We start from the raw sequence: 11,800 nt of genomic DNA, 5'->3' as shown, positions 1-11,800 counted from the left end.
ATGCTCACATCAGGGCTCTGGTTTTCAGTTATTCAGAGAGCAAATATACTCTTGCATGAATTCACACACAACCACACACATGCTGATTGACTCTGCACCTAAAAGGTTATGATTTTCCTGTTTTTCAGTAAATCCCAATCTCTAAGGAGTGCCTCTGGAATGAAAGAAATGCGCTTTTTCTGCATTTTCAGTGAAGACACAGCCCATCTGCAACTACAGGAAGTTTATTTTCTGAAGAAAAAAAAAAGTAATTTTCAACCTGTATCATTCAACATGTTGCAAGATAAACAGAAAAGTGCCTGGTGTTCTGAGGCCTACCATAACAAGATATAAGATATAGAAAAACGATATAAATAAAGAATTGAAAACATGAAAATGTACATTTTCAGTTTTTGCATCGTCACAAAATTGCTGAAATCTCAAAGGGTTTTTTTCCCCACAGTGAATGTATTTCAAGTGTAACTATGAGGACATTTTACTTTCGATTATCTGATTGTAAAGCTAGTGTTATATTTTACCTATATACACTAGCATCACCTGTTATCATCAATATTACAGTTATAGACATATATGTACTTTTTGCACCTTGCATTGTTGTGTCTTCTGGTGATATAAAATGACTATTACAATAATTACAAAATACTCTGCATAAAAAGTGGTTGCAGGAGAATTTTTAATTGTAACTCTGTTCATACCTTTGAGGTGTATGTGAGAAAATTTGGACAAAAATGCATCGCTTGTATTTACAGCTCAGTTGTATTAGTATTCCACTATTTGTATCTTATTAAGCTTTCTTATGCATTAAGTAATGAGTAGTAGTAAGGACTAGATTGTATTCTCATTCTAGTCCTGTTTTCTTATTGAAAGATTGAAATAACAGAGCATCTGCTGTCTGATTGAAAAGATTAACCCTGGAGTCTTCAGAATACATGTTGCATGTTGCAGACCATGGTTGTTAGACCATGCCTGGCTAATCACTTTTGATGTCACAAAAACACATTCGGTGTCAACCTCAGATTCAGATTAGGTGAGCAGAAAGAAAAATTCTCCAGTAGGACAACAACACTTTTTGGAATATGCATTCTATAAATTTTTAAACATTTAACTATACTTAAATAGGTTTATATCAAGTCTTCATGAACATAATATTTCATTCTTTTCACTTAATTTGTGCTGTGGTGTGTTCATTCTCTTCCTGATATGAGTGGCTGCACAGAACAGCAGTCAGCACTAATAAATTTTTCTGCCAACAGATGATCCATGAATAATTGACATGGCTGCAGAAGCCATCCTGCATTATAATAGATGCATAGCTTTGCTATGAATTCTACTGGAGTTAGATGACTATCAAGTCTGTTGTTTACTTTAGAAGATATCAATATTCACACAGCAGATTAATTTTATCTGTTTGAACAAATATTAGCTGTCTCCCACAGATAAAATATGTTCCACAGGCAGCATTTGTCAGACTTACAGATGGTCCTTTCTCCTCACTACAAGCAGACTGACCTGGCCGGTTGAAGCTTCTGAAGAACTCAAGAGGAATGAATGTGGGTTCTTGAAGCTCCAGCTGAGGAGCTTCTGTCCAGACTCCTGCCAGCTGTCTGCCAAGCTGCTGCTCAACACGAACACTTTGTGGCCTGTAGGGGCACGCTGCATTGACCATCTGGTGAAGATCACAGTGGATCACCACTAATGAAGGAAAAAGTGACCTGTAATAAACAGCAGCATCTCTGAAAGTCATTAATTGCACCCAATTCTAACATGTTAAATAGATGTTTTTTGTTTTTTCGCAAAAATGTGAATAAAGGGGATAAATTAAATTAAATCAGACCTGTCAATCAAGCTGACTGTTTTTGGATTAATTAATTAAAAACTACTAACACATTACCACCACAAATGCCGAACGTGACATCCTACTTGTGTCCTACTTAAAATTTTAAACCTAATAAAAATATATTAAATGTGTAATGAAACCAAATATATTATTATCAAATAAAAATCTAAATTTATTCAGTTTACAATAATATAAGACCATGAAAAGTTATATTTCGTCTTATGTGAAGAGCTGGATCTAGAATGCCCTTGTTCAAACATGACTGGTTATGTTTCTGTAAATCAACTGAAGACTAAAGGAACAGAAATATTGAGCTTTATTGTTGCCATCTGCTGGTGGAGTTGAGGTACAAAAAGACTATATATAGTGTCTTAGTTTGTAAGATTGCATAACCAGCCACTTGAGCTGCATAGTGTACCTTCAATTTTTCACAGAATACATTCACTGGCATCACAAGAATACAGCGATCAACTATGCAGCTAAAAAAGGAAATGAATTGCTTTCTATTTATTATTACTTATTATTTATTGAAGGTAAAACCCTTGAAAGAGAAAGGCAAGTAGCTGTCTGGCAGACAACGTCAGATAAATCAAAGATTGGTACGACATGTTTGCAGGTCGTTTGTGAAACTGCATTAGTCTAATGGCGGAGAAAAATACATCTTGTTGTGCCCTGCCTGTCTTTGTGGGGAGGCTGTAAGGTGTAGACTGGAGTTTAAGGTTATTACAGCTTCCCCTTTTACTTAAAGCATATTTCAGATGGCAACATTTTTTATTGAACTAGATCTCCCAAAACAAAGATCAAAGAAAATAATAATTTCAGAATAATTATCAGATGGTGTAAAATTTAAAAATAAAATGTTTCATAAACAATGATATTAGTTACCATCTGACTTTTAAACATTTTTTAAAAATGTAGATACTGAACTACACAGTCTTACTTGCTTGTCACAGTTATTCCACATGTTTACCCCTCGAATAGATATACACCCCTTTTCATATTTGTCCTTACTATTGCTTTTCTTTAAATTAATGTTTCCTAAGTTCGCATAAGTTCACATCTTATCTCCTCTACTCCACAATCTCATTAGCTAAGTTATAGCCAACAATTACAAAAAAAGAACAGGTTAACTATTAAGATCTTTAGTTTTATCTATATTATTTTTACAGTGTAATTAGGATAGTTTGCTTTTTCACAACTTTTTTAGTTAGGGTGTCAAGATCTTGTAATTATTCCCTTTCACTGAGTCACTAAATATTTATTTATTTTAATGTATTTTACTTAGTTCTACTTTTAAAAACATCCTATTATAGTGCATCGTCCTTTATACATGCACTCTCTATTCCCTTTGTGATCCATGGCTTATCCACATATGATTGATTCCTCGTGAATTTTTTTAATGGACAGTTTTCATCACAAAGCATTATTAATAGGCTTTGTTTTGTTTTTTTCTTACATTAGCTCTGTCTAAAGGGCAGTGATGGCTTCTGGTGTTCTGCTTTGGATGATTTAATAGGTTTCATATTCTTTCTTAAAAGGTTTTGGAAAAACATTTGTAGACCAGCTATTATGTTGCTCTCTTTATACTTACAGTGGCAGTTCATTACACTACATTACGTTACAAGTTCAAATGCTTGTATTCTAACTGTATTTTACCTCAAAGTATTTCTAGTTTCTGTCTGTTTAAACCTATATTTCCCTGTTACCAATACGGATTCTGAAGTACAATTTCACTAACTCATGCACACAAGGCATTTTATAGAATGTATAATCTGTGGTAGATGTTTGACTTGAAACAACAGATTTAATCTCCACATTTCAACTTTTTTCTTAAAAAAGGATTTTGAATTTTAGCACAAAATTCCAATTTTATTCACAAATAAACAATATTTTTTTTCTTAATACTCTTTTGTGCACTGGCAATGAATAACGTTCTTTTCAACCTTTTTAGCATGTGAGCCCTCACCAAAAAGATTATCCGGTTAATTCAGATGTCTATGAGTGAGGACATCTCTACCAAAATAAATAAATAAATTTAACCTAAAAAAAATTTGTGACCAAGAAAAAAAGAGAAGAAGATACATTTCGGTCCTTGGACCCACATACCTAAACTGTCTAAAGTAGTCGTTTTAAAGGAAACTACTGCAGACTCATCTCACCCTGCTACATCAGAAAAATATTAATGCAGCGTTGTATCGTGATATCGCAATTTATATTTGTCCAGTAGGGATGTTTTGTGATAAAGTACATACCTTCTGATGACATTACATCTTCCTCTACTGACAACTATAAACACCTAGGAAAAACCAGTAGATGGTGCTATTGTAAGCCAAGAAAGTAGGGCAGTTAGGATCTGTTGACTTCATTTTAACCAGCTTGTGTGGCTTATCAGGTTGCAGAAATAGAACAGATAAACACATATAGCAGTTGTAAAAATAGATGACTAGTGGTTGACCTAAGAGTTTGCTCTTGTTGTGTTGTTCTACCTTTGATCACGTCATTCTGTATTTCCCCCCTGTGCTGGGCATCATTTAAAGGAAAACAAAAGAAGAACTCAAAGAGCTTCCCTCTTGTTTCCTGCTGTCTTCAATGCAAAGGGCCACATACAAACAAAACTTTCCACATTTAGAGCATGGTCATTTTTCCCCTATATTTACTATAAATTTGCTCTTGGGACTAAACCAATTAGGTGGTCCTGCCCAGCAGGAACTGCACATTGGATGTTTACACTAAAACAAAATAACTGTCCTCTCTCTTTCCACCACATGTCCCTCCCTTGCTGAATGATTGTTGTTCCACTGAGTCTGCCAGTGGCTATACAGTTCACAGTGTCATCAGCCAATGGTGGAATCCCTTGGTGGCGTGTCTGGACTGTATCCCCTGTGAGGTTGCAGCACGTTGCCACTGCTACAGCAAACATGCCACAAACTCTTACACATGTGTGGGATTTTGCTGTGCTAGTGAACAAGAACTAAGGCAATAATAATAATGTCTACATCACCTGCTTTCATTGCTGGACTTAAAAGTATTTTTAATCAATATGCAGTTTTGGTCGAGTCTTTTTTTTTTGTAACTTTGTCTCTGTACACTCCCATAGTGAATTTTAAATCAAACTATTGGGAAGTGATTGAAGCACAGACTTTCAGCTTGAATTCAAAAGATTTAGCAAAAATCAAATTTACTGCTGAAGGATGGCTTCAATTTTTTGTACATTTCCTCCCCATCCCCCATTTTCAGAGACTTAAAAGTAACTGGACAAACTAATATAATTTCAAATATACATAGAATTTTTTTAAAACCTTCATGAAAATTCACTCAATGAATGCCTGAAGTCTAGAACCCATAAGCATCACTCCAGCTGGTTTCTGTTGCTTCTTGTTTGTGTCTCTGCCTTTTGTTTTGTCTTCAGTAACTGAAAACCATGCTCTGGCCCTTGAAGAACATAACATTTCTCAGGCTTGAAACACTCGAGTTTCTTTTACAGTTTGCTTTGGTCTTTATCCATTTTCAGTGCAAAGTTCCCCCCAATTAGCTTTGCATTGCAGCATTTGGCTGAATCTGAGCAGGGTGTGTAACCCTGTACACATCATCAATAAACACTGATGAACCAGTTTCATTGGCAGCCTTATATGCCCATCCTTGAAGACTGCTTCCACCATGTTTGACAGATAATGTGGTAGATTTTTTTCTCGTACACACTTCTTTTCCTAAAATTCTGGTACAAATTAATCTGGTAGTTTCATCTAGCCAAAGATTTTTTTTCCAGAGCTGTGGAGGCTCTTAGAGGTTTTCTGGCAAAGTTTAAACTCTCTTTCCAGTTCTTCAGAGCAACTAGTTTAAACTGTTTTCAACAGTTTCTATTTACATTCATGAAGCCATCTCTTAATTGACTTTGACAATGACACATCTGCCTCAAGAGTATTTTTCACTTGGTTAGATATTGTGGTCTTTCTTTATAAAATATAAAATTCTGCAATCACTTTGTTGTCTGTGGTTTTTCAGGCCTTTTGAAGTTGCCGAACTGGCCTGTGCATTTCTTCTTGTAAAGATTGTACCAGATTCCTACAAAAGTTTTGTGATTTATTTTGGTTTTTCAGTTTAATGATGGCCTCTTTCACTGGCATATTTTGTGCTCTAATGAACAGTATATAAATACAAGTTGAAATAATCTTCTATCAGCTTAACTTGTCAAGGAATATTGAAGTAACAGGTGAAACAGCTCCCCAGTCAACTGTCCATTCACTTAAGTAGAGGATTGTATATAAAAATGACTAATTCTTCAACAGCTAATACAAATTTCTGTATTAAAGCTGAAAGTCTATACTTCTATCACACATGAGTGATTGAAAAACCCACCATGGAGGCAAAAAACAATTAATAAAATATGTTACGGTCCAAAATCTCACAGAACTACCTACATGTCCATATGAGTTACAAAGACGATCCATATAGTCTATTTTGGCAAAGGAATTTAACTTAATTTTTATTAAAATATCAAATAAACAACTTTCTCACCAAGTTCACAATAAAACATTTAACTGCCTGAAAGTGACATGGTAACCAAATACAAATTAGTTTCCAAAGAATTTTAAATATTTAAGACAACTGCCTAATGTCCAGCTCATCATAACCTAACAATGTAAGAAGTGATAAAGACGTGTGGGTATCTGTTTACTCAGAGGTATGACACCTTTGTGCAGACTGCTGAAACATATCCATTGCTTTTGCTTTGAAAAATGTGCATGTATCCAACATCACATATGCCAGCTGTCTGACAGACTATAATTCATCCAAAAGGACCCCAAAAAATAAAGACAATTAAAAGAAGTCAACAACAACACAAAAACAAAGACAAAAATCCCCCCACGTCTACTCCATTATCATTTAAGACAACGCAAAAAAATAAAAATATAAATCAACTACTACTGTGCAACTAAATGGACTACATCCAACTGCTTTGTGATAACAGGAGGAGGTGAAGTTGTGCAGGATCTTAATCCAGGCTTCATTTCCTCTTAAGGCAGGTAAGCTTAAAAAGTCATTTTCATCAGAGAACAGAACATTCTGGTAGGAGAACAGGCTTCACATCACAGAGCCCAAACTGAGAGAAACATCTGTCTTGAGCTTTCTTCAATGTCCATTCATGGTTGTCTTAGGTAGGTGTGCGTGCATTTATTTACAAGTTATACCAAATCCAATGCCAGCATGAAGCCCTGGCATACATTTAAAATATATATGGTGATAACCAAGACATCACCTTGACGTATCTTATGCCATCCTCTTCATGTGTACATCCAAATGCAATCCAACACTAATCAATCCCTTCCATAGTTGCAGATGCACTTCCCTCTCTCCTCTTTTTCTTACACAATTTACTGATTAGCATGTATGTATGCATGTCTTGTATGACTGGATATATGTCTGTCGAGCTACATTAGCATCTTTACGGAGAATTTGGGAATACTGAATGTTTGAGCTAATTCATATAAGTCGATGAGGCAGAGGAGGTGCGTGAGCGGAAGCCGAGGAGGAAGGGTAGTGCTGTCTGAGCCTCTAAAAAACAGGCACTCTGGTCAGAGTACAGGCATTAATATCCTCAGTGTGAGTGGCTCTGTGCAGGGACGGTTCTGAGGCACTGCGGTTTATCTTAGGGAGGGCATGCTGGAGAAGCTCAATGGAGGACAAGATCTAAATTTTTAAAAAAAGAGAGATTTAAACAGGGTTAAACAAAACGCTAACAATTGAGCTTGATGATCTACAACTGCCATGAGAGTAGCTCACCTGTGGAAAGAGTGGCCTCTCATCCTTGGACTTCTTGGTGCAGTCAGCCACCAACCTTTTCATGGCTTTGGGGCAGTTCTTATAGAGCTTGCTGAGGTCTGGAGATAGATAGCCTCTTCCCACCATGAAGATAATCTAACAGGAAAGTCAGAAATAGCAGACCGAGTAGAACAGCAATCACATTTTAAAGTATTTTAGAACTGAAAATTTGATTAAAGCCAGTACATCTGTAGTGGACAACTGATCAGTGCTTGATCAGTCCATCTTGCAGATAAAGATATGGCGTGAGTACACGATGCTGCAGAGATAAAGGATGACACGTACTCTATGTGCCTGCCAGATCAGCACTGTTCAAAGTCATGCTACAGTATCAAGGAGAACAGAAAAGAATAGTGGATCATAAGATTTACGGGTGCACTGTGCAAAGGTTTTAACTGAATCTGAATACAAACACAGTGAAGTAAATTCAGTAAGACGCCACATATGACCCAGGGCAGGACTCATGGTCTACGAGAGGACAAAAACACCTAAACATGCACATATGCACACCCATGCTCCCCTTTTCTCACACACATACTGGGTTGTGTTACGGGGTCTAAAATTAGGCCAGTGGCTCCATGGCGCTCGCCTCTGTTCCACAGTGGGCCTTGGGCCAGCTCCACAACCCCCTTCAGACAGTGACACAGTGTCTTTCCACCACCTTCTAGCCTAGGTTTGCAGAGAGCTACAGCTTAGACATGTGTCTGATTGCAGGCATACAGCACTGGAACCCTTAAGTTAACACTATGTCTAACAAAATCAATGTTCTAGCCAAGAGACTTTTATTTGTATGACAAAAGAGACTTAAGTGCTTTAATGTCATCAAAGATGCAGTGATATACTCTTAAACCATTAGTGTAATACATTTAAACATCTTTACCTGATCTCTATTTCCTATCTGGGAGTATGGGAGCTCTCCCGTCATGAGCTCAAAGAGAACAATTCCATAGGAATAGACATCAGACTGGAAGCTGTAAGGATTATTATCCTCCATCCGGATAACCTCAGGAGCCTGTAAACATAGAAAAAGAAACCAAGTCAGGTTTTTTAAATAGATGAATAGCTGGTTTAATGCTACTATCTAATCACAACTCATCAAGTCCCTTAATATAGCCCACTTGTTGCTACAGCGGAATTAAGTTCTTAGGGATGAACTTTCAAACTTTAACATAGTTAAAATAATCTTATTCCTCAATGACTGACAGTCCCAGCTTGTTCCAATGCTTTATATAATCTATGATAATTTTTTTAAAAAGATGATAATTGCATCATTAGATGATAATTAAAAAATGTAACTTTGGATCAGCACCATATGGTGTTACTAACCATCCAAAGAATGGATCCAGAAGGCTGCTCGACCTGATGTGAGCCACTCCACCTTGCTTTCACCGTAGCAAGACCAAAGTCGCCAATTTTTACTGTTAGCCCTTCATGCAAGAAAATGTCTGCACTACAGTCAAGGAATTACACTGAGGAAAAACACATCCTGTACACCAGGTGATACGTTTTTGGGTTTTTTGGGGGTTTTTTTTTTCATTAACAGACACTGAAAAACCAATAGAAAGGATACTGTTTGACTTCATGTCTCGGTGAATGATGTTCTTTGCATGAAGATAGCTGAAAATGAAGAAAAAAATAATTATATCCCAGTTATTGTTGATTTGATTTGTGAAGTGAGATTCTGTACAACTTACTCCATGCCCTGAGCAGTCTGCCTGGCAATATCTATGAGCTGGATCATCTTGAAATTTGTCTCCAGGACATGTATGTGCTTGTAGAGGCTGCTACCCTCACACCACTGTGTCACAATGGCCAGGTTGTCCTTAGTCATATAACCCATGAACAACAGGATGTTGACATGTCGTGTTTTCCTGTGACCAGATGCAGAAAGGAAGAGGAAATCACCATATCAAAGATTAGAAAAACATTTGAAATGTAGATGACTCAATAAGAAGTCAAAAAATATAAAATATTAAAAACACCTGAAAATCTTAATGCTGGTAAGAAAAACATTTTTATGCACTCTCACCTGAGGACTGCCACTTCATTTCTGAATGCCTGGAACTGCTCTGGTGTAGGGTCTGTCACCTTTAAAATCTTTACTGCTACATCACCTACAGCAAAAATAATAATGAAATCCACAAAACTCGTATGACCAGCAATTCTGCATTCACTCTGCTTATTGTTTATTTTTTCTGTCAGGAAACTCTAGGAAGTGATACACTTGATGGTGCGTAGCATCTGCAGCTCATTCCTACCATGCCATTTTCCTTTGAATACAGTTCCGAAGGAGCCGGAACCAATGCGGGAGTGCAGATAAACCTCGCTGGCCTCAATCTCCCAGTAGTAACTGGAGTCACGCTTATCCCGAGGCCTCTGAGTAAACAGGAATCAAAAAGATGCAACTGATGTCATACAAAGCAGAAATACACCTTTATCATAAGATTTCATTCTGAAGGGGAAATCAAGAGTGCACCAAACTGTCTGACATCATTAAATATATATGACAAAAAAAACAAAGCTTACTATTTTAATTTTGTCCTGAGTGTTGAGGGATGGGGCCCTCTCTCGCTGGGCAGGTGCAGGGGTTTTGGATTGGGATTGGGTCCAGCCTGTAGGACTCTGGTTGGGTGAACTCCCCGCTTCAGGAATACAAAGCAAAAGAGTATATAGGAATTAAGCATAGAAGACTTAGTGAATGATATGGATCCAGGTTATGTGTTATATAGGCATCTCATCAAGTTCACTCTTTTATAGGGATGGGAATCGAAAACCAGTTCTTGTTGAGAACCGGTTCCCACTGTTTCAATTAATTGGAATTGTTTGCCATTTTTGCAAACGATTCCCTTATCGATTCCAGTCGCCTCGAATGACATCACCACGTTGCGTAGCGTCATTTACCTGACAGGAAACACGGCGCCTAAGCGGCACAAACGCTCAAAAGCTTGGTTATACTTCACGAGAACGGATGACAACAGGGCAACTTGCAATACTTGAAAAGTAGATATTTCATTAAAGGGAGGAAACACTACGAATATGCAAAAGCATTTGCTCACAAAACATGCGATAACTTTAAATGAATGTCGTGTTTTTAATTCCGCTCTGGACTCGTGAATCTCAACCCAGCAGTAGCGGCACGTCCTCTCCCGTTAACACGGCAGGTAAATAATCAACTAACATTGCATATTATGTTAGCGCGATCTGCCTTATTACAAAACCTGCCATTACTGTGCGCTGCATTTAGATGACCACGATGAGAGTGACAGAGTCTGGCTGGCTCAGATGCTGGCAGTTCTCGCTGCAGTCTCCCGGTAGTGTCTCCTTTCAGGCCAGGATAGACGAATGTCACCGAGCAATGACTAAGTTTGTGGTCAAAGGCTTGCACCCATTTGCCACAGCAGATGCTCCCGATTTTCGGTAAGTGAATGTGTTTAATTGTAGGCAGGGACATTACTGGATATTCTTGTGTAATTGCTACAGAATAATTTATGTTATACTTTGTTATTGCAACAGAAGAATATTTATTTTATTAATATTTTACATTTACTTTTTTTTTTTTCTGGGGACCCCGTGACACCCCATCGAAGGCTGTGGATCTCTTAATATCTCACTGTTGGGTTTGTAAGGCCATGCTACTCCTAAATTTCTATCTTGTTCAAAGAGAAGATATAAAACAAAGTTCTAAGTTAATCGACCTTAGTGTTCTCCTTTTTAAAAAATAAGAATCGATATAAAGAATCGAATTGTTAAACAGAATCAAAAATGGAATCGGAATTGTGAAATTGTGAATTCCCATCCCTACTCTTTTCATGCATGATGGTAGTTAATGCTCAGTGAGCATATCAACAAAACACTAGAGGGAGCAGGAGATCGCGAGATATTCAGTTAGTCAAAATAATTTGTGAACTTTTTGTTTTGCACAACAAAATAGGAAACTGAAGTGAGGAAGAAGACACAAAAGTACATGACATGAAGCTAATGAAATGCAGACTTACCAGAGTCATGATCACGCATTGCATCCTGAAGAGACAAAGAAAAAAAAAACCACAAGCAAAGTTTTGTTAGCTTGTGCAAACACCAGGCCTTGTGCTGTGCTGTCACTCATGGTTTGACAGTACATCTAAGAGATGTGAATGCAGATAG

General features: G+C 37.3%; 1 protein-coding gene across 5 annotated transcripts in view; it reads right to left on the bottom strand.

Annotated features, from left to right (window-relative positions):
• Positions 1 to 6,288: 6,288 nt before the first annotated feature.
• raf1a (Raf-1 proto-oncogene, serine/threonine kinase a) overlaps positions 6,289 to 11,800 on the bottom strand; it is a 15,675-nt gene continuing 10,163 nt past the window's right edge. For all 5 annotated transcript variants that reach the window (XM_084917426.1, XM_084917427.1, XM_084917424.1 and 2 more), the window contains 10 exons: positions 11,653 to 11,677; positions 10,184 to 10,299; positions 9,916 to 10,033; positions 9,687 to 9,771; positions 9,352 to 9,528; positions 9,228 to 9,274; positions 8,984 to 9,102; positions 8,538 to 8,669; positions 7,619 to 7,753; positions 6,289 to 7,525 (listed from right to left, as the gene is read on the bottom strand). In XM_084917426.1, coding sequence (XP_084773552.1) covers positions 7,391 to 7,525; positions 7,619 to 7,753; positions 8,538 to 8,669; positions 8,984 to 9,102; positions 9,228 to 9,274; positions 9,352 to 9,528; positions 9,687 to 9,771; positions 9,916 to 10,033; positions 10,184 to 10,299; positions 11,653 to 11,677 — 1,089 coding nt within the window. In that variant the 3' untranslated portion in view covers positions 6,289 to 7,390. The remainder of the gene's footprint in view (positions 7,526 to 7,618; positions 7,754 to 8,537; positions 8,670 to 8,983; positions 9,103 to 9,227; positions 9,275 to 9,351; positions 9,529 to 9,686; positions 9,772 to 9,915; positions 10,034 to 10,183; positions 10,300 to 11,652; positions 11,678 to 11,800) is intronic.

This window comes from Perissodus microlepis, chromosome 20 (genome assembly GCF_051167445.1).
Source record: "Perissodus microlepis isolate ML-2025 ecotype Zambia chromosome 20, ASM5116744v1, whole genome shotgun sequence".
Lineage (NCBI taxonomy): Eukaryota > Metazoa > Chordata > Actinopteri > Cichliformes > Cichlidae > Perissodus > Perissodus microlepis.
The sequence above is the reverse complement of the archived record's forward strand: the minus strand, read 5'-3'. Positions and strand labels throughout refer to the sequence as shown.